At 41.6% G+C, this 24,207-nt stretch overlaps 1 protein-coding gene across 1 annotated transcript; it reads right to left on the bottom strand.

Moving 5' to 3' along the window:
* Positions 1 to 731: 731 nt before the first annotated feature.
* ORYCUNV1R1526 (vomeronasal 1 receptor oryCunV1R1526) lies at positions 732 to 1,679 on the bottom strand. Its single transcript, NM_001167215.1, is given in 1 exon segment — positions 732 to 1,679. A coding segment is annotated over 1 exon segment (948 nt).
* Positions 1,680 to 24,207: the final 22,528 nt, after the last annotated feature.

Genomic DNA, 24,207 nt, shown 5'->3' with positions numbered 1-24,207 from the left:
CCAATGCACAATGGAGCAATGGGAAAGAATCAGGCCCCTGCTGATGAGTATTAAATGAAGAGACACTTCTCACTGACATCCCAATGGATCCAAATAATAAATACAGCAGTGTAAGAAGGGGGGGGGATCATTATCGATGGATTTATGCAAATGCTGGCAGATGCCCCTGCATTGTACTATATATTAAGGATTGAATCTCCCACAATTTCCCATCCTCTTACTCAGCTCTTTTTTTTCCCAGATCTTTTCAGAAATTCAACTATTTTTTCCAGCATCACAGATATTTTTAGGACTCTCTTTACTTCTTTGTTTTATCTTTAGGTCACTGGGCACATTTAAACTGTAGGTGAGTCTCCAAAATATGTGAGGCAGGTGGTATTTATTTAATGGATAAGAGAAGTCTTTCAACAGCACAGTTTAACAGAAACACAAGGCAAACCCAAGTGTGACTCAGTATTTTCTAGAAGCTCCATTGAAAAGGGTAAAAGCAAGCAGATAAAATTAGCTTAATGATATACAAAACAGTTATTTAACACAAAATGTTACTTCATACTTAATCTATGTGACGATTAATACATTTTGATTCATGTTAACATTCCAAAACCTGAAAGTTTTAGAAAGGACTGCAGAGTTCCACTCAAACTAGCCCCATTTCCAGTGAACCACGGACCTGTGGATTCTTTTCCTCATATAATCTTGATGGAGACTCCTCTGTTGAAGATGATGTCAGATCAGCCACTGAAAGCTCGTGGACAAAAGGTCATTCTCATATTTGAAAGGATGGAAGTCAGTTTGAGAATAATTTTGTTATGTTTCATCAGAAAAAAGGGGCAAAATGTCGGGTAGCACGATGATAAAATTCCACCAATCCCCTCCAATCTTGAGTTTTTCTCAGATGCATAATATCCATAAAGCGTCAAGCAGTTGTTTGACACATAAAAGAACACAAAGCAAAATACCAGCAAAAGGATTGTGTAGATGGCTTTGTTTTCTGGAGATGTCTTGGAAGAGAGACTGGAGGTGTGAATGTGCTGGGCCCTCCTGCGGTGTCTGTAGAGGATCCACACCATGTAGAGGCTGGACGAGATCATTAGTGCCAGGAACACTACATCATGAATCACTATGATACTTATAAAAGACCTTGCTTCATGGGCTATGGGCTTCCTGGATTGACAATATGCATTAACATATCCCTGACCGACCACAGTGAAATTCAATCTGGCTTTTACAGTTTTAAGTATGAGGGTGTAAATCAGCATGTTGATGACCCAAAAAAAGAGTAAAGAGGGGAAAATCCAGGCAGACAGCTTAGATTTCAGTCTTGCCCATTTAGAATGACTGGGACTGATAGTGATGGCCTGACATACACTTAGGAGAAAGGTAGTACATATGGAAAGACCTCGAATCACTCTGGATACATACAGAAATGTTTGACAACCAATATCATCAAAGAAATCTTTGATTCCAAAGGATGACATGAGTTCTGGTATTGAAGGGATCATAATGGTTGAAATATTGACCACTGTCAGATGCATGAAAATTGAATCGATGGGTTTCTTCAGATGAGGCTCAGTTAGGAAGGTATATGTGTATATAATGAAGAGCAATGAGTTTGCCATGACACCAATACAAATTTGACATATTAGAATAAAAGTATAAATCACATCATTTGTTAACATTATCTCAAGGATGGTTTAAATTTTTTTAGATGCTTTAATTAGGCTACTTTGACATCCTCTTAAAGTTGTATTCTGAAATTATAAAAAATTGAGTCTGTTGAAAACTAGGATGACTAACAGCTCTCTTTGAGAGAAGTGGTGAAATGCTCAAATATTATATATTTCAGACCCAACTCTGGTACTTCCAGGGACTGGACTTTGGGCATCCTTGGAAATTCAGAGTATAGTTATACATGATATGAAGCAGTGGATATAAAATGTCATATGCTACATTCCTGTCTATTGTCATGAGGACATGTTGGCCCCATGAATGAAAAATGTGCATGTGATATGTTCTTCAGAGTATAGAGTGCTTGTAGTCTCTAAACCGATGTGTATAGTCTCACCTCTCTGAGGAATATTCTACTTCTGATGCATGAAGTGGAGTATGTGCACCAAAGTGATTATCAGCAGCTGGGAGAGGGGGGAGACATGGAGAGTGTTAGTAAAAGGGTAGAGTTATCAAACAAAGAAATTCTGGATAGCTAAAGTAACATGCATTGAATATAGTTGATAATAATGTATAATTTAGTTTTGCTGACATCATAGGTCTTACAAACTCCCAGCCTGCACACAAAAGTTTCTGTGTAAGGTGAGTGTTATGTTAATTAACTTTGAGGTAGTACTCATTTCAAATCATCCCAATATACAAACCTAAAATACAAGCTTTTATTTGTCATTTATACCTCCATAAACCTGAAAAAGTTGATGAAAAATGGACTAAATCCACCAAGCAAATGCAGAGAATGCAAGAGTCAAAAATAGCACATCCCAGCTATGCACTGTCCATGGCATTCACCCTGTAAATACAAAGACACATACAGTCCAAAAGTGACTGAACAGGACATGATATATGGGGTCAATATTACTCTGTAGACATATGGAGTGTCCATATAAAATGAGATGAACTATACTTCAAGACAAAGACAATGTCTTCTGAATTAAGTGGAATTAGGGAGAGAAAGTTTCAAAATGAAGAAAAGGAGGATATAAAAACTGCCAACCAAGTAACAGAAGACAGGTACACCCAGAATAATATTGGAGAAATCCAACACTTAAGGGACAACAGCTGGATATAATGAAACCCACTTCAGTAAAAATAAAATATGTAAATCTGTAAATACCAAACAACAGTATCAATATTTAATGTAAAAATAAAAGAAATTATTTAAAAAAAAAAAAAACAGGAAAATGTGCCATTATAGTAGATTTAACCAGTGTCCTTCAGTTACCATGTAACCAGCCGACAAAAGGTCAGACTACAAAAACTCAAGCATGTGAATCCATTCACTGCACCTAATGCCTTTACCAGCATACAAGTCACTATCAAATGCCTGACTCCCTTGGCCAGCACCGTGGCTCACTAGGCTAATCCTCTGCCTTGAGGCGCTGGCAACCCAGGTTCTAGTCCTGGTCTGGGTGCCGGATTCTGTCCCGGCTGCTCCTCTTCCAGTCTAGCTCTCTGCTGTGGCCTGGGAGTGCAGTGGAGGATGGCCCAAATCCTTGGGCCCTGCACCCACATGGGAGACTAGGAGAAGCACCTGGCTTCAGATAAGAGCGGTGCGCCTGGCCGCAGCGGCCACTGGGGGATGAACCAATGGAAAAACAGAAGACCTTTCTCTCTGTGTCTCTCTCTTTCTAACTCTGCCTGTCAAAAAAATTTTTTTAAAAATGCCCGACTCCCTTTCTCTGCTATAATGTGCACCATGTAATCAATGTATCCATATAGCAAACATTGAAGTGAATGAGAGCAAAGCTGAAGAGTTGAACTTAAGAAATTATAGTATACAATTATGATGAATTATAGTATACAGTTTGGATTAATTACAAAAACACTTTATTTTTATAACACTGATTTCTCACTATGTTCAGAAGAAAAGCATTTCATAGTAAGAAAAAAGTGAACACAGGTATGGTTATTGTGATATATGTTGTTAACAAAATTAACCACCTTTATAGAGATGGTTGCACTTCCTAAAGAGAAGGCACCAATAATAGCAGACTTCAAATATTAAAAACACAACAACTAAGAACTTGCATTTTCTAAAAATTATATCATGTCCAACCTATGCTAATAAATGTGGAAGGGTGAAACATACTGGCAAATTCTCAGAAAACTTAACTCACCATAAAAACATGAGAACTGTAGAAAGTCACAATGGTGCAATGCTTCTCATGATGAAATTGAGTAGCAGGAAAGAAATAATTCCACGAGGAATTCTGCAAAATGCTTCAATGATATGGGGCAAAACATATCTATAAACACTGCCTAGGGAGAGAGAGGGGGCATTCTGTCAATCACAGTGCAGGAAAACCAAATAAACCTGGTGTGAGAAGTATGACGCTGAGGCCATCTCGTTCAGGAAGCAAATGAGAAGCAGTCCCACAATTTGTAGAATTGAATCCAGGGCTCTCCAAGCAGAGTCTAGCAGTGACCAAAAGAATCATCCCTGGAAATGGTTAAGATTGATGTCACACAGCAGAAAGAAAGATATCTACACATGAGCATTACCACATAAAGGTTCAACATTGAAAGTTTTTGTGCTGACATTGAATATAAATAAATCATCTGCTATCTCCACTTGTCTTCCTCATACCTTTGGAGGGGTAGATTTTAAGAAAGAATAAAATTAATAACATAAGAAGGGATTAGATTTTATCCTGAGCTGTTGTATGTTTTAAAACAGAAATTCATAGAATCATTGGTGAAATTACTTAAAGGAATTGACAATTTCTCTCTATATTTAAAGATTTATTTTCCTTATTTAAAGGCAGAGTTACAGAAAGAGAGTGACAGAGAGAGGAAGCCAGGAGCCAGGAGGTCCACCCAAGTCTGCTACCCCAGCACAGGGTCCGGCACAGGGACCCAAGCACACTTGGGCCACCTTCTGCACCAACAGGGAGCTGCACCAGGAGGGGAGCAGTGGAGACTCAAACAAGTGCCCATATGAGATGCAACACAACACCTGCTCTGATTTGAGGAATTTTCAAGGTTACTGAGAGCAAAGTCAGTATAAAAACCATTGGAAAAAAACTGTTTGTGTTCCTAAAACTGATACTGTTTAACACAAACATGATAAACGTCAAAACTGGGATGGAAAAATCTCTAATTGGAAATGATGACATAAGTTTATCTAAATATGAATCCCTTTAAAATGAAAATGTGGATCCATTCACTTGATAGGGTAGGAACAAAATGAAATGATGCTGTAAACAACAGGACGGAAGAGAATTGGAAGTACTTGCACAGACCTTGCATGTAATAAGGACCACTGAGGTGTTCAGAGGAAAGAGGAGCGCACAGCGGAGATGCAAAGAACACTCGGTGGACACAGGACAGTGAGCGATCTGGAGAGCTTCAGAGACCCTTGGTATAAAGAAGGAAGAAGTGAAAACAAATAGAGCAAAGAACAGAAAAACAAGGTCAAGAAAAGCAATATGATACAGGTAAATATCGCAGGAAAACAGTATTAGCAGGATATATCTGAAGAAAAAAAGGGGAAACCCTAGAACAGAGCACAGAATGGGGAAAGGGTGTGTGGGAGGGGCCTGGATGCTGCCCATCCACCCCCAGGCTGAGGGTTCAAGGTCCTTACTGGAGGCGTCCTGGACAGGTGGGTCTCCCAGCACTGGCTGCGGATCAGGGACAAGCCTGCAGGATGTCTCCTCCCGGTGGACAAAGGTCACCTTGTTGCCTGCTGCCTAGGTGAGCTTTTTTTATCATCATCACTTTGACGCCCCGGGAGAGTCACAAATCGCCCTCCCAGATGCAAAATGAGTCTCCTGGTGAACGCACGGGGTTTCCTCGGGGGCAGCACAAAGTTGGCACTTGGGGCTGCTGTTTCCCAAGCTTAGCAACATCAGAAAGTAAACTCAGGATGACACATGTCATCAGAAGTTAGCTTTCACACAGTTATGGGAATCATCTATTGGTTTCTTAGTTTTCTTATGCAAGACCTAATGTTTGATTTTATTTTCCTTTTCCATTATATGGTTATTTTCTATGAATTTCTGTTTTTTTTTTATTTTTTTGACAGGCAGAGTTAGAAAGAGAGAGAGAGAGACAGAGAGACAGAGAGAAAGGTCTTCTTTCCATTGGTTCACCCCCCAAATGGCTGCTATGGCTGGCACGCTGCACAGATCCGAAGCCAGGAGCCAGGTGCTTCCTCCTGGTCTCCCATGCGGGTGCAGGGCCCAAGTACTTGGGGCATCCTCCACTGCCTTCCCAGGCCACAGCAGAGAGCTGGAATGGAAGAGTAGCAACCAGGACAGAATCCAGTGCTCCGACCGGGACTAGGACCTGGGGTGCTGGCGTTGCAGGTGGAGGATTAGCCAAGTGAGCCATGGCACCAGCCTATGAATTTCTGTTTCTATCTCTATCAATCCTATTAATATCTTTTTGTGGGGAGTTACTTTGTTATTTTTTTAAAAAATATTGATTTGAGGTTGGTGCTGTGGCATAACAGGTAAAGCAACCATTTGCAGTGCTGGCATCCCATATGGGCACCAGTTCAAGTTCTAGCTGCTCCACTTCCAATCCAGCTCTCTGCTGTAGCCAAAGAAAATAGCAGAAGATGGACCCAGTGCTTGGTCCCCTGCATCCATGTTGGATACCTAGAAGAATCTCCTGGCTCCAGATTGGCTCAGCTCCAACCATTGCAGCTATCTGTGGAATGAACCAGTAGATGGAAGACCTCACTTTGTCTCACTGCCTCTGCCTCTATGTAGCTCTTTCTTTCAAATAAATAAATAAATAAATCTGTATTTATTTATTTATTTTTATGTGAAAGACAGAATGAAAGACAGAGAAAAATGAATCTTTCGTCTTCTGGTTCCTTCTCCAAATTGTCAAAATGACTGAGGCTGAAGCCAGGAGCCAGGAATGCCATCTTTGTGGAATTTCTTGGGCCCAAGTGCTTGGGCCATCCTCTGCTGCTCTCTCAGGCCTGTTATAAGTAAGCTGCTTTGAAAGTGGGACAGCTCAGATGAAAGAATTCTATAAATAGGGGATCCAAAAACCTCCACTAAGAGACTATTGGAACTCATAGAAGAGTTTGGTAAAGTAGCAGGATAAAAAATCAATGCACAAAAATCAACAGTCTTTGTATACACAGACAATGTCATGACTGAGAAAGAATTTCTAATATCAATCCCATTCATAATTGCTACCAAGAATCAAATACCTTGGAATAAATTTAACCAAGGATTGTCAAAGATCTCTATGATGAGAATTACAAAACTTTAAAGAAAGAAATAGAAGAAGATATGAAAAAAAGAAAATCTTCCATGTTCATGGATTGGAAGAATCAATATCATCAAAATGTCTATTCTTTCAAAAGCAATTTACAGATTCAATGCGATATCAATCAAAATACTGAAGACATTCTTCTCAGATATAGGAAAACTGATGCTGAAAATCATATGGAAACACAAGAGACCCTGAATAGCTAAAGCAATCTTATACAACAAAAACAAAGCTGGAGGCATCACAATACCAGATTTCAAGACATACCACAGGCCAGTTATAATCAAAACAGCCTGTTACGGGTTCAAAAACAGAGTGATAGAAACACCAAAAATCAATCCAACAATGTACAACTAACTTATCTTTGACAAAGGAGTTAAAACCCTGGAGCAAGGATGATCTCTTCTACAAATGGTTCTAGGAAAACTGGATTTCCACATGCAGAAGTATAAAGGTATAAAGCAAGACTCCTACCTTATACAAAAATCCACTCAAAATAGATCAAAGACCTAAATCTACAACCCGATACCATCAAATTATTAGAGAACATTGGGGAAACCCTGCAAGACACTGGCACAGGCCAAGAGTTCTTGGAAAAGACCCCAAATGCACAGGCAGTTAAAGCCAAAATTGCTAAATGGGATTACATCAAATTGAGAAGCTTCTCTACTGTAAAAGAAACACTGAGCAAAGTGAAGAGGCAACTGACACAATAGGAGAAATTATCTGCAAACAATACAACTGATAAAGGATTAATAACTAGAATATATAGAGAGACCAAGAAACTCAACAACAACAAAACAAACAACCCAGTTAAGAAATGGGCAAGGGGCTGGCATTGTGGCTTAGTAGGCTAAGCCTCTGCCTGCAGTGCTGACATCCCATATGGGTACCAGTTTGAGTTATAGCTGCTCCACTTCTGATCTAGCTCTCTGCAATGGCCTGGGAAAGCAGTAGAAGATGGCACAAGTCCTTGGGCCCCTGCACCCATGTGGGAGGCCTGGAAGATAGGCCCAGCTCTGGCCATTGCAGCCATTTGGGGAGTGAACCAGCAGATGGAAAACCTTTCTGCCTCTCTCTATTCATCCATAATGCTGTTTCTCAAATAAATAAAATAAAAGCTTTAACAAAAAAGAAAGAAATGGACAAAGGACTTAGACATTTTTCAAAAGAGGAAATCCAAATGGCCCACAGACACATGAAAAAAATTCTCAGGATCACTAGCCATCAGGGAAATGCAAATCAAAATCACAATGACATTTTACCTCACCCCATTAGAATGGCTTTCATACAGAAATTAACAAACAACAAATGCTGGTGAGGATGTGGGGGGAAAAAGGTACCCTAATCCACTGTTGTTGGGAATGTAAACTGATACAGCCACTGTGGAAGACAATATGGAGATATTGCAGAAGTATGAATACAGATCTACCATACGACACAGCCATCCCACTCCTGGAAACTTACCCAAAGGAAATGAAATCAGGCTGGCACCACAGCTCACTAGGCTAATCCTCTGCCTTGCGGCACCGGCACACCAGGTTCTAGTCCCAGTCGGGGCACCAGATTCCATCCTGGTTGCCCCTCTTCCAGGCCAGCTCTCTGCTGTGGCCTGGGAAGGCAGTGGTGGATGGCCCAAGTCCTTGGGCCCTGCACCCCATGGGAGATCATGATAAGTACCTGGCTCCTGCCATCGGATCAGCGCGATGCACCAGCCGCAGCGCACCGGCCATGGCGGCCATTGGAGGGTGAACCAATGGCAAAAGGAAGACCTTTCTCTCTGTCTCTCTCTCACTATCCACTCTGCCTGTCAAAAAAAAAAAAAAAGAAATGAAATCAGCATATGAAAGAGCCATCTGTACCCCCATGTTTATTACAGTTCAATGTACAATAGCTAAGACATGGAATCAACCCAAATGCCCATCAACTGAAGACTGGATAAAGAAGCTATGGGATGGGGCTGGGGCTGGCACCGTGGTATAGTAGGTTAATCCTCTGCCTGCGGCACTGGCATCCCATATAGGCACCGGTTCTAGTCCTGGCTGCCTCTCTTCCAATCCAGGTCTCTGTTATGGCCTGGGAAAGCAGTTTAAGATGGTCCAAGTCCTTGGGCCTTTGTCCACATGTGGGAGACCCAGAAGAAGCTCCTGACACTTGGCTTCAGATTGGCACAGCTTCGGCTATTGCAACCATCTGAGGAGTAAACCAAAGAAAGACCTTTCTCTCTGTCTCTCCCTCTCACTGTCTGTAACTACCTCTCAAATGGATAAATAAAATCCATTGGGGAAAAAAAATTATGGGATATGTACATCATGGAATACTAGACAGCAGTTTAATAAAATGAAATCTGGTCATTTGCAACCAAATGGATGAATCTAGAAAACATCATACTTAGTGAAATAAGCCAGTCCCAAAGGGACAAATACTATATGTTCTCCCTGGTTTGTGATAACTAATAGAGCACCTAAAAGGCAATCTGTAGAAGTGAAATTGACACTTTGAGAAGCAATGACTTTGAACAGCCCTTTTCTTGACTGCTGAGGAACAGGTTTTTTATACTATTTCTTGAACTCTTTACTTAACATAGAGTTAATCATATGTGTATAAAGTTAATTAAAATTTATCTTAGTAAAAAATAAGAGTGCGAATAAGAGAAAGAGGAAGAAGATTGGGAGGGTGGGAATGGTGGGAAGAATCACCATGTTCCTGAAGTTGTAATTATGAAGTGTATAAAGTTTGTAGAAACAAACAGGAAAAAGTAGGGCAGCTGACACTCCATGTTAGCCTGCTGCACACAATACAAGCCCCTGCTGTACTTGTTCTAGTATCATTGTTTTCTTATTGGGTTCTTAATCCCATCTTCACACTTATTTACATAATGAGCTTTATAGGATGGAATTTTAGGTTACTTTTATCTAGAAATATTCTTCTTAAGACTTAAGAATATTGGGATGTGAGATGAGTAATTTTTCTTGTTCAATTATTTAAGTCCATAACTCATTCTGATTGTACTCAGATCACACCTATCTGTATGAATTAAACTCTTAAATTTTGTGGACACTCACTCCATGTTCACTACATGGAAGCTTTTAACAAGTGCCTCGACTGTGCTGGGAAAAGAAACATGAGGATTTTGAGTAACTATGGGAATTACTGTTCTATGCAGTTAAGTCAAGGGTGTAAAAAGTCCTGTTCATATTTTTAACTCCCTGCTGTTGTTTTGGGTTATTTTTCTGGTAATGAATAAAGGCTGAGAAGATTCCCACCATGGCGTAGGATGCTGGTGTCACAGGCTGTGGCTTTACCCGCTACACCACAATGCTTGCCCCAAGCACGAATGTTAGAAGCCCATGGAGAAAACAGTATCTTCCCAGTAAAAGCATCATTCTGATGTTGGATAGCATGTCTGAACTGCACAGAGCAGGAAGATGGTGGGAAAGTGAACAACTGAACACACAGGACCAATGCCCAGGAACCCCACAGTCAGTCAAGGGGGAATCCACCAGCCAAGGTGATAGAAAAGTATGCATGCCTCTTGGAACAATGGGAACAATGGGAGACAGGCCTACTGACCACAGCCTGGTCTGTAGACCCTACAGCAATCCTGTGACTCAATTTCAGTTCTTCTCAGCTGTGGGCTAGAACAGACCTTGCCCATCAAGTGACTCAGCAGGAGCCACACCCATTCATGCCTCTAGCAATAGGTCCATCATATGCAGGCCCAATTGCAGAGGCTGAAGCACACAACTTGTCCCAAAGTTGCCCTTACTGAACAAGACTCTACCAGCACGTCCACCCAGGGACTAGACAGCATCTAAACTCAGCAAAGTAACAGGACTGTCAACTGTGAATCCTACTACCAATTCAGCAGCACCCACATTATGAATTGTTCCCAAAATCATCCAATCAGCACAGGGAGACAACAAGAAAGTTCTTTACCTGCAGAACGAGGTATGGGGGGTCCAGAAAAGGTATTACCTCCTTCAAATGTACAGACAGCAACACAAGAATAAACACATTATAACCTATGAGTTAAATATGACATTGCCAAAGAAAACCACAACTGTAACCAACTGCTGACAAATAGAAACGCATGAACTGCTTGACAAAGAATTCTAAATAAACATCTTAAAGACGCTCAATGTGATTCATTTGAAAAAACACAGACAGCTAAATTTCATTGGGAAAAAATGTGTGAACAAAAGAGAAATTTTTCAAAAAGAAACAGAAATCATAAAATAGAACCATACAGAGGACCTGGAGCTAAAGAATACAATGAATTAAATGAAATTCAACAGTGAACTTTAATATTAAACAGTTTTGATCATGTGAAGGAACTAATCAGGGAGCTCAAAGGTCACTGAAATTAGCCAGTTGGAGAAACAAAAAGAAAAAAGGAAGGAAAAAATGATACAGGAACTAGAAAACATGACCCAGTGAATGAATATACACACAGGATATACCAAGGAAAAGAGAGCAATATTAGGGAAGAAAGGTTCTTAAAGAAAAAAATGGCTAAATATTCCATAAAACAACAATAGAATACACATTTTTTCAAGTACAAATAGAGCATTCTCCAGGACATATCATATATTGGGCCACAAAACAAGTAAGTAATTAAAGTGAGGAGACTTTTAGTTAAGAAGTAATTTTCACATATAATACTTTAAATAATTTCACTTACACTATAAAGTAATCATAATTTTTGTAGTAGTATAGAAAATTATGATGAATACCCTTACTTGTATGTTTAAAAACCACCATATGTTCATATGTCTAAATCTGAATGTCAAAATTTAAACAATTCTTCAAAGTGTCTCTTTGATATACTGACTACAACACAAAAAGGTTTTCATCAATAAGATATAGAACAAATGGACCTTGACACAATAAAGGCTACAAATGACAAGCCCACAGCTAGCATCAGACTCCACAGTGAGAAGCTGGGCCCTTTTCCTCTGATATCAGGAACAAGACAACGGTTTCCATGATCACCATTCTGTGAGACACAGCAGTGAGAGTCCCAGTCACAGCCATGAAACAAGATAAAGAAACCAAAGGCATCCAGGCCACAAAGGAAGACACAAAATTGTCTCTGTTCATTGATGATCTTATTCACAGAAAACCCAAAAGATGCTTCCATTTCCTAGTAGAACTGCTAGATGCATTCAGTAGATGTCTGGGATACAAAATCAACATGACAACAAAAATTTACAATTCTATACACAAACAACAAGGAATACAAAAAGGAGATAAGAGAAAAGTCTAACTTATAGTAGTATCAAAAATAAAAATATTTAAGAATAAATTTAACCAAGAGGAAAGATCTGTACAATCTAAACTGTAAGACTTATGAAAGAAGTTGTAGAAGACACAAAGAGAATTATAAAATTTAGCATTTTTAAATTTTTTTTAATATTTTTATCTATTTATTTAACAGGTAGAGTTACAAACAGTGAGAGAGAGACAGAGAGAAAGGTCTTCCTTCCATTGGTTCACTCCCCAAATGGCCACAATGGCCAGAGCTATGCTGATCTATGCTATGCCAGGAGCCAGGTGCCTCCTCATATTCTCCCATGCGGGTGCAGGGGCCCAAGCACCTGGGCCATCCTCCAGTGCCTTCCCAGGCCATAGAAGAGAGCTGGACTGGAAGAGGAGCAACCAGGACTAGAACTCAGCACCCATATGGGATGCCGGCACCACAGCTGGAGGATTAACATAGTGTGCCATTGCGCAGTCCCAAAAGTTAGCATTATTAAACATACATACCACCCAATACAACCTACAGGTTGAGTGCAACTCCTATCAAAATTCCAATGACACTTCTCACATAAATAGGAAAAAAAATCCTAAAATTCATAAAGAACAACAAAGGACTGTGAAGAGCCAAGGTCATCTTGAAATACCATACAACCTTGATCACAAAAATATACTTTGTGGGGTCAGAACTGTGCCATAGCAGGTAAAGCCACCTGGGAAAGCAGTGGAAGATGGCCTGCATCCTTAGGCCCCTGCACCCACACTTTGGGGAGAGCCTGGAGGAAGCTCCTGGCTCCTGCCTTTGGATTGATGCTGCTCCGGCCACTGTGGCCATCTGGGGAGTGGACCAGCAGATGGAAGACCGACCTACCTACCTTTCCCTCTCTTCCTCCCCCTGCCTCTCTGTAATTCGGCCTTTCAAATAAATAAATAACTCTTTTTTTATAAATCTACTGGCCAGCGCCACGGCTCACTAGGCTAATCCTCCGCCTTGTGGCACTGGCACACCGGGTTCTAGTCCAGGTCGGGGCACCGGATTCTGTCCCGATTGCCCCTCTTCCAGGCCAGCTCTCTGCTGTGGCCTGGGAGTGCAGTGGAGGATGGCCCAAGTCCTTGGGCCCTGCACCCCATGGGAGACCAGGGAAAATTGTATATGCACATGCAAGAGTATTTGTCCTGTACATAGCCACCCTCAAAACCAACTCTATACAAATGTAAGACCCACACTGTATTAGAGAAGAAAAATTTAACACTGGTCTGAGTAATGATTTTTCATATGGCATGAAAAGCACAGGCAATTAGAGGTGAAAATTAAGTAAGTGGGGCTACAAAAAAACTAAAAAGCCTGTAAAAAATAAGATAGATTTCTGCATTTCAAAGGAAAAAATAAACATAAAATAACAGGCAACCTACAGAAGAAGGGGAGTGAGCCAGTGGAAGGAAGCCCTTTCTCTCTGTCTCTCCTTATCACTGTTTGTAACTTTACCTCTCAAATAAAATAAGCAGAATCTTTAAAAATGATAATAATAAAAAAAGATATACAAATGATTGAGAGGTATGTGGAAAGATTCTCAACATCAGAAAAAGGCCAATCAAAGTGATAGCAAGCTAGCGCCTCACACCCATTTGGACAATTATTGTTAGAAAGCAAAGAGATAAGCAAGGAGTATCTTCCAGAAAGTTCTGCATGCCCATGTGCATTGCGTTCTGAAAATGGATAAAGAAAAGTGAGCTATATACACAATGGAATATCATTCAGCCTTTCCAAAGGAGGTCCTACAGCAATTATTTTCTCTTTTTTTTTTTTTTTTTTGACAGGCAGAGTGGACAGTGAGAGAGACACAAAGGTCTTCCTTTGCCGTTGGTTCACCCCCCAAATGGCTGCTATGGCTGGTGTGCTGCGGCCGGTGCACTGCACCAATCCGGAGCCAGGAGCCAGGTGCTTCTCCTGGTCTCCCATGTCGGTGCAGGGCCCAAGGACTTGGGCCATCCTCCACTATAGTCCCGGGCCACAGCAGAGAGCTGGCATGGAAGAGGGGCAACCAGGACAGAATCCAGCTCCCTGACAGGGACTAGAACCCGGTGTGCTGGCACCACAGGTGGAGGATTAGCCTATTGAGCCATGGCGCCGGCCCCTACAGCAATTCATTCTATATATTACAAGCAGCAAGGAGAGTCAAAATCAAGGGTTCCTATCATGGATAAATGGTAGTCGCTGAAGGAGCTGGAAATGCCAAGTACCCTGATGTCATTACACACCATGCACGGGTATCCAGCTACCGCACCGTATCCCATAAATATGCAAAAGAATTATGTGCCAATTAAAAATGGAGTGGAATCATTTTTAAAAGGGCAGTCCTGCCATTTGTGACAACATGGATAAATCTAAAAGAACTTCTGAAACTAAAAATTTGCCAACATTGAGAGACAAACACCGTGTGACCTCACCTGGATGCAGAATCCAACATTGTTGGTAGAAGCAGAGAGGAAAAGCATGGGTAAGGATATGGGGAAATGTTACTGAAAGGACGCAATCTTTCAGGATGAATAGTATTTGGAAATCTGACATCAAGCATGGCAATGACCATTATTAAAACTGTGTTATTGAGGCCGGCATTGTAGTGTAGCGGATAAAGCCACGGCCTGCAGTGTTAGCAGCACATATCAGTGCCAGTTTGATTCCCAGCTGCTCCACTTCCAATCCAGCTCTCTGCCTTGGCCTGGGAAAGCAGTAGAAGATGGCCCAAGTCCTTGGGCCCCTGCACCCATGTGGGAGACCCAGAAGAAACCCTGGCTCCTGGCATTGGATCGGGGCAGCTCCAGCAATTGCACTCATCACGGGAGTGAACCAATGGATGGAGGACCTCTATCTCTCTCTCCCTTTCTCTGTCTCTCCTTTCCCTGTGTAACCCTTTCAAATAAATAAATAAATCTTTAAAAAAAAAAAAAAACCAACTGCTACCCAAAAATCCGTAAGAAGCTTAAAAAGTTATCTATTCAAGTGGTACACAGGTTTCTAGGTGTCAATACAACACGTGTGTGTGTGTGTGTGTGTGTGTGTGTGTCACAGACCAAGTACTGCCCTGAAATGTAAACGCTGAAGGCCCAATGCCACGTGTGACTGTATTTGGAGATGAGGTCACAACAGAAGGAAAGTGACGGCCACCGTGAGGGGGGCTCTGGCCCCATCAGAGTTCTGTTCCTCACAGGAGGAGACCAGAGCTCCCCCCGTCCCCAGGAGGGCACAGTGACAAGATGGCCGCCAGCAGCCAGGGGGAGAGCGCTCCCACAGCCCGGCCGTGCTGGTGTCCTCATCCCAGATGCCAACCCCACAAGCCTGAGAAATCAATGTCTGCCCTCTCAGCCTCCAAGTTGACCACATTCTGTCAAAATGGCAGCCTGGGGAGAACCCATGATGTGCAGGGGATGCATGCAGGAAACCTCAGTGACAGTTACCCTCACCAAGGGATTTCCTATGAAGATTAGCTCTGTGTTAGAAATACCTGTGGATGGCTCTTGCTCTTTACCAAGGGCAGAGGTGGTCTCGGCAAACCCAGAGACAAACACCCTTCCACAAGGCCTCAGCAGGGGTCCAGCAGCGGCAACATCCGGGTCACTGCTCTGCATCCTTGGGGCAGAGCCTCTTGAGAGGCTCAGTGGTGGGAGCATAAGCCGACCTGGAAGTGTGATATCACCTGAGCCATCAGCGGCCTCAGAACCCTCTCAGCAGCTACTTGTTGAGAGAGCCTGCTGTCACACAGCTCCACAGGGCGTAAGAGTGATGTGTCAGAGCACGGGGAATAAAGGAACACAAGGACACAAGACTGCCTTTACAATGAGAGATTTTATGGCTTACACACCAGGGGTTTTTATCACACTACTCATCAGCATGCTCACTGAGGTCAATACACTTACCTGTATCAATATATCTATCAATCCATACTTATCAATATACTTAACAATATACTTAAGAGTCCAATCTATAGCTTAACTACTACTTAGCTTACTTACTATAATAACACTTAACTATCAGAATAACACTATTTTCTTAATGACTAAAGAACTACCAGAATCAATCCCATTAATATCAATAAGACTACTTAAGCATATTCATTAATCCACAGATCACAGTATACAGTGTTAAAGTAGATTTGAGGGCTATCCAATTATAATAGTATATGTACATCAAGGTACCTAACATTATTTTTAGTCATAGGGTCAAAGTATATTCATATTACATTATACATGGCTAATGTCATTTATAAAAGCTGCGTTTTCAAGGCTCGCATCATGGTCACGAAAAAGAGTCAGTGTTCAAAGTCCAGAGCTCAACATTTCAGCAGAGACAGATCTCAGATCAGTCACTTACAGGCAGGAAGTTGTGGCATGGCTGTCACTCTGGGCAGTTTGCTCAGAGTTCCCAGGGAGAAGGCAAGACGAGGAGTTGGAGAGGTCTCCTGCTGAGAGGCCTGGTCTGGAGCTCTGCAGTCAGGTCTGGCACCAGGCTGATAAGGGGTCCAGGTGAGGTGGCGAGGTGGCAGCTCTGCTGGAATTTTGATCCCGTAGTTGCCTTGTGTCACTTGGCAAGGGGGCTAGCAAGCTGGCTCTTCAGCTCCAAGTGCAAGGAGATCCAGAGGTTCACACCCACTGGGCCCTTTATCCATTGACAACTTGTGATGTTACCTGTTCCTCACAGAGTAATGGGCTGCCTCTTCAGCTCCAGATGTGTAGAGATCCAGAGGTTTACACATGGGGCCATGACCCTAGAGAGGATGGAGAGCAGTGCCAAAGGCTCTCCTTTTATCCTAATTTTCCTGGCAGCTCTCCAGCTTGTTCAGTTTGGGTGCCCCCAATCAGTTGTGCTCCCTCTTGGAGTTTCCTGGGTGACACCAATCCATTGTTTAGGACCGGGTGTTTCCAGCTCATTCTCAGGTTGCATCCAATCATTGTGCAAGTTGGAAGGTAACTCAAGGTTATTGTCTATAGCACACACGTTATCAGAATGCCCAGGGGTGTCTGTTCAGTCTGACGAGGAGGAGCATCTTTCTGGCAAGCACTGAGCTTGACATAAGAGATGTTATCAGTCTCTGGCTTGCCATGAGTGATTCCATTTTTCTGTATTTTCACTTTGTGGATAGTGGTAGTTTTTGACTCTAGGCTTCCCTGTGGAGTTTCCACAGTTCACCTGGCGAATTTAGGGGCCACTCAGTAGCGACACCTGGGACCAATGGGCGTGAGCGGGAGACCTGACAGGCACAGTGGTGGGGTTGTTGGTCCAGAGTAGACACCATGGGGCATGGCCAGGGAGGGGTGAGGGGTGAGGGCAGCTGTGCTGGTCTGGATCTGGGTACTGGGGCCTGAGTGTGGCCACAGTGAACATTCATGGAACAAGATAAACTGCTGAGTACTGTACTACTATTTTTTAAGTTCTTAAGCTTTTTATTCAGTGAGAGAGATGGGCAGGAGAGTGAGGGCTTTTTTGGGGGAGAAAGAGAAGCCTAGAAGATAGTTGGGTCCATACCAAATAGAGAACAGCCCAGAGGCCACGTAGAGCAAGCCTGCAGGCAGGAAGGCAGAGAGCTGCCTGCCCAAAGGCCATGAGCCCTGAAGAAACTGGGCAACAAGGGCATTAAGGGCAATAAGGGTGGGGCCAACCTGCTCCAGGGATTTTTTTCACTTCCAAAAGGGAGTGGCTACACAGCCCAATTGGCAGGTGGGCATACAGGTGGGATCAGGTAGGGGAATAAGATCACACAAGGGGGCATGATCTTCCAGTTCACAAATCTAATTGAATTTATCCTATTGCCTGCCTACATCATTCCCTCCTCAGAAAGATTCCAGCCTGTAATCCTAAGGGATGTTGAAGGGCATATAATCACATCTTCTATAGCTGCTTCCTGCTTATGAGGTGTGTAGTATAGGTGTGCTACTTTATTTTTTTTTAAACTTTTATTTAATGCATATAAATTTCCAAAGTACGACTTATGGATTACAATGGCTTTCCCCCCATACCGTCCCTCCCACCCACAACCCTCCCCTTTCCCACTCCCTCTCCCCTTCCATTCACATCAAGATTCATTTTCGATTATCTTAATATACAGAAGATCAGCTTCGTATACATTAAGTATGGATTTCAACAGTTTGCTCCCACACAGAAACATAAAGTGAAAAATAATAGATGATTTTTTTAAATGATGAAATCAGAGCAGACCTATTGTCATGTTTAATCCCAGTGAGAGTGAAGTTGGGAATTGATAATTTTTTTTTTTTTTTTTTTTTTACAGAGGATCAGTTTAGTATGCATTAAGTAAGGATTTCAACAGTTTGCACCCCCATAGAAACACAAAGTGAAATATATTGTTTGAGTACTCGTTATAGCATTAAATCTCAATGTACAGCACATTAAGGATAGAGATCCTACATGAGGAGTAAGTGCACAGTGACTCCTGTTGTTGACTTTACCAATTGACACTCCTGTCTATGGCATCAGTAATCTCCCTATGCTCCAGTCATGAGTTTCCAAGGCTATGGAAGCCCTCTGAGTTCTCCGATTCTTATCTTGTTTAGACAAGCTCATAGTCAAAGTGGAGGTTCTCTCCTCCCTTCAGAGAAAGGTACCTCCTTCTTTGATGGCCTGTTCTTTCCACTGGGATCTCACTCGCAGAGATCTTTTGCCAGAGTGTCTTGGCTTTCCATGCCTGAAATACTCTCATGAGCTTTTCAGCCAGCTCCGAATGCCTTTAGGGCTGATTCTGAGGCCAGAGTGCTATTTAGGACATCTGCCATTCTATGAGTCTGCTGAGTATCTCACTTCCCATGTTGGATCACTCTCCCCTTTATTTACTCCATCAGTTAGCGTTAGCAGGTACTAGACTTGTCTATGTGCTCCCTTTGACTCCCAGTCCCTTCACCATGACCAACTGTGAACTGAAACTGATCACCTGGAACAGTGAGATGGCATTGGTACATGCCACCTCGATGGGATTGAATTGGAATCCCCTGGTATGCTTCCAACTCCACCACTTGGGGCAAGTCAGCCTGAGCATGTCCCAAATTATACATCTCTTCCCTCTCCCATTCCCACCACCATGTTCAACAGGGATCACATTTCAGTTAATTTTCAACACTTAAGAATAACTGTGCATCAATTACAGATCTAAACCAGTCATATTAAGTAGAACATATAAAAAAAAACTACTAAGAGGGATAATGTATTTAGTTGTTCATTAACAGTCAGGGCTATGCTGATCAAGCCACCATTTCCCATAGTGTCCACCTCACTCCAACAGGTTTCCCTCTTGGTGTTCAGTCAGTCGTCACCGATCAGGGAGAACATATGGTATTTGTCCCTTTGGGACTGGCTTATTTCACTCAGCATGATGTGTTCCAGATTCCTCCATTTTGTTGCAAATGACTGGATTTCGTTGTTTCTTACTGCGGTATAGTATTCTAAAGAGTACATATCCCATAATTTCTTTATCCAGTCTATCGTTGATGGGCATTTAGGTTGGTTCCAGGTCTTAGCTATTGTGAATTGAGCTGCAATAAACATTAGGGTGCAGACCTCTTTTTTGTTTGCCAATTTAAATTCCTTTGGGTAAATTCCAAGGAGTGGGATGGCTGGGTCGGACGGTAGGGTTATCTTCAGGTTTCTGAGGAATCTCCAGACTGACTTCCATAGTGGCTTGACCAGTTTGCATTCCCACCAACAGTGGGTTAGTGTCCCTTTTTCCCCACATCCTCGCCAGCATCTGTTGTTGGTAGATTTCTGCATGTGAGCCATTCTAACCGGGGTGAGGTGAAACCTCATTGTGGTTTTGATTTGCATTTCCCTGATTGCTAATGACCTTGAACATTTTTTCATGTGCCTGTTGGCCATTTGGATTTCCTCTTTTGAAAAATGTCTATTGAGGTCCTTGGCCCATCTCTTAAGTGGGTTGTTGGTTTTGTTTTTGTGGAGTTTCTTGATCTCTTTGTAGATTCTGGTTATTAACCCTTTGTCTGTTGCATAGTTTGCAAATATTTTTTCCCATTCTGTCGGTTGTCTTTTCACTCTCCTCACTGTTTCTTTTGCAGTACAGAAACTTCTCAATTTGATGCAATCCCAATAGTTGATTTTGGCTTTGACTGCCTGTGCCTCCCGGGTCTTTTCCAGAAATTCTTTGCCTGTGCCAATATCTTGAAGGGTTTCTCCAATGTTCTCTAGTAACTTGATGGTGTCAGGTCGTAGATTTAGGTCTTTAATCCATGTGGAGTGGATTTTTGTGTAAGGTGTAAGGTAGGGGTCTTGCTTCATGCTTCTGCACGTGGAAATCCAATTTTCCCAGCACCATTTATTGAATAGACTGTCCTTGCTCCAGGAATTAGTTTTAGATCCTTGATCAAATATAAGTTGGCTGTAGATGTTTGGGTTGATTCCTGGTGTTTCCATTCTGTTCCATTGGTCTATCCATCTGTTTCTGTACCGGTACCATGCTGTTTTAATTACAACTGCCCTGTAGTATGTCCTGAAATCTGGTATTGTGATGCCTCCGGCTTTGTTTTTGTTGTACAAGATTGCTTTAGCTATTCGAGGTCTCTTGTGCCTCCATATAAATTTCAGCACCATTTTTTCCAGATCTGAGAAGAAGGTCTTCGGTATCTTGATTGGTATTGCATTGAATCTGTAAATTGCTTTTGGGAGAATGGACATTTTGATGATATTGATTCTTCCAATCCATGAGCATGGAAGATTTTTCCATTTCTTGGTATCCTCTTCTATTTCTTTCTTTAAGGTTTTGTAATTTTCATCGTAGAGATCTTTAACGTCTTTGGTTAAGTTTATTCCAAGGTATTTGATTGTTTTTGTAGCTATTGTGAATGGGATTGATCTTAGAAGTTCTTCCTCAGCCATGGCATTGTCTGTGTATACAAAGGCTGTTGATTTTTGTGCATTGATTTTATACCCTGCTACTTTGCCAAACTCTTCTATGAGTTCCAATAGTCTCTTAGTAGAGTTCTTTGGGTCCTCTAAATAAAGAATCATGTCATCTGCAAAGAGGGATAGTTTGAGCTCTTCCTTCCCAATTTGTATCCCTTTAATTTCTTTTTCTTGCCTAATAGCTCTGGCTAGAACCTCCAGAACTATATTGAATAGCAGTGGTGAGAGTGGGCATCCCTGTCTGGTTCCAGATCTCAGTGGAAATGCTTCCAACTTTTCCCCATTCAATAGGATGTTGGCTGTGGGTTTATCATAGATTGCTTTGATTGTATTGAGGAATGTTCCTTCCAAACCCAGTTTGCTTAGAGTTTTCATCATGAACGGGTGTTGTATTTTATCAAATGCTTTCTCGGCATCTATTGAGATAATCATATGGTTTTTCTTCTGCAGTCTATTAATGTGGTGTATCACATTGATTGTCTTGCGCACATTAAACCATCCCTGCATACCAGGGATAAATCGCACTTGGTCTGGGTGGATGATCTTTCTGATGTGTTGTTGCATTCTATTGGCGAGAATTTTATTGAGGATTTTTGCATCTATGTTCATCAGGGATATTGGTCTGTAATTCTCTTTCAGTGCTGCATCTTTTTCCGGCTTAGGAATTAAGGTGATGCTGGCTTCATAGAAAGAATTTGGGAGGACTCCCTCTTCTTCGATTGTTCTGAATAGTTTGAGAAGAATTGGAGTTAGTTCTTCTTTAAACGTCTGGTAGAATTCAGCAGTGAATCCATCTGGTCCTGGGCTTTTCTTTGTTGGGAGGGCCTTTATTACTGTTTCAATTTCTGTCTCAGTTATGGGTCTGTTTAGGTTTTCGATGTCTTCCTGGTTCAATTTAGGCAGGTTGCATGTGTCCAGGAATCTATCCATTTCTGATAGGTTTCCCTGTTTGCTGGCATACAAGTCCTTGTAGTAATTTCTGATGATTCTTTTTATTTCTGTGGTGTCTGTTGTTACATTTCCTTTTTCATCTCTGATTTTATTGATTTGGGTCTTTTCTCTTCTTTTTTTAGTTAGTTGGGCCAATGGGGTGTCAATTTTGTTTATTTTTTCAAAAAACCAGCTCTTCGTTTGGCTGATTTTTTGTAATGTTTTTCTTGATTCAATCCTGTTGATTTCTTCTCTGATTTTAATTATTTCTCTTCTCCTACTAGATTTGGGTCTGATTTGCTGTAGGTTTTCTAGATCCTTGAGGTGAATTGAAAGCTCATCTATTTGGTGTCTTTCCAATTTCTTGATGTAGGCACCTATTGATATAAACTTTCCTCTTAACACTGCTTTTGCTGTGTCCCATAAGTTTTGGTATGTTGTGCTGTTATCCTCATTTACTTCCAGAAAGTTTTTGATTTCTCTTTTGATTTCTTCTATGACCCATTGTTCATTCAGGAGCATGTTGTTCAATCTCCATGTGTTTGCGTATGCTCTAGGGATTCCTGAGTTGGTAATTTCCAACTTCATTCCTTTATGGTCTGAGAAGCTGCATGGTATGATTCTAATTCTTTTGAATTTGCTGAGACTTGCTTTATGGCCTAGTATGTGGTCAATCCTAGAGAAGCTTCCATGTACTGCTGAGAAGAATGTAAAATCTTTAGCTGTAGGATTGAAAGTTCTGTATATATCTGTTAGATCCATTTGGGCTATAGTGTCGTTTAAATCTACTGTATCCTTGTTGATCTTCTGACCGGATGATCTGTCTATTTCTGAGAGTGGAGTATTGAAGTCCCCCAGTACTACTGTATTGGGGTCTAAGTCTCCCTTTAAGTCCGTTAATAAATCTTTTAGATAAACTGGTGCCCTGTAGTTAGGTGCATATACATTGATAATTGTTATATCTTCCTGTTGAATTGATCCCTTAATCATGATATAGTGTCCCTCTTTGTCTCTCTTAACAGTTTTTGTGGTAAAGTTTATGTTGTCCGATATTAAGATGGCTGCGCCCGCTCTTTTTTCATTTCTGTTGGCATGGTATATCTTTTTCCAGCCTTTCACTTTCAGTCTGTATGGATCTTTGTTGGAAAGATGTGTTTATTGTAAGCAGCAAATAGATGGGTTTTGTTCCTTAACCCAATCAGCCAATCGGTGTCTTTTAACTGGACAGTTCAGGCCATTCACGTTCAAAGTGACTAATGATAAGTGGTAACTTTGCCCTGCCATTTGCCAAAGATAAGTTCTAATATGTGCTTTGAATTCCCTGTGATCTTTTGCTGTGAGGTTTCCTTCCTTGGTTTCCTTCCTTTACCTTCTTTCATATTGATGACCGTGTTTCTGTGTTTCTGTGTGTAACACATCTTTAAGCATCTTTTGCAGGGCTGGACGAGTGGCAACAAATTCTTTCAATTTCTGTTTGCAATGAAAAGTCTTTATTTCACCTTCATTCACAAATGATAGCTTTGCAGGATATAATATTCTGGGCTGGCAGTTGTTCTCTCTTAGTACCTGGGCTATATCTCGCCATTCCCTCCTAGCTTTTAGAGTTTCTGATGAGAAGTCAGCTGTGAGTCTGATTGGAGATCCTCTGAGAGTAATCTGATGTTTCTCTCTTGCACATTTTAGGATCTTTTCTTTATGTTTCACTGTGGAGAGTTTAATTACAACGTGTCGTGGTGAGGATCTCTTTTGGTCATGTTTATTAGGGGTTCTGTGGGCTTCCTGTACTAGGATTTCTCTGTCCTTCTCCAAACCTGGGAAATTTTCTGCTAATATCTCACTAAAAAGGCCTTCTAATCCTTTCTCCCTCTCCATGCCTTCAGGAACTCCTAGAACCCGAATGTTGGGTTTTTTAATAGTATCCTGAAGATTCCCAACAATATGTTTCAGATTTCTAATTTCCTCATCTTTTCTTTGGTCTGACTGTATCCTTTCCTGTTCTCTGTCTTCTAAGTCCGATATTCTCTCTTCTGCTTCACCCATTCTGTTTGTAAGGCTCTCTATTGTGTTTTTCATTTGATCTATTGAATTCTTCACTTCAGTCACTATCACAGTTTCCTGTTGTACTAGTTGTTTCG

This window comes from Oryctolagus cuniculus, chromosome 18, assembly GCF_964237555.1.
Source record: "Oryctolagus cuniculus chromosome 18, mOryCun1.1, whole genome shotgun sequence".
Lineage (NCBI taxonomy): Eukaryota > Metazoa > Chordata > Mammalia > Lagomorpha > Leporidae > Oryctolagus > Oryctolagus cuniculus.
Note: the sequence above shows the minus strand (reverse complement) of the source record. Positions and strands in the feature narration are given on the sequence as shown.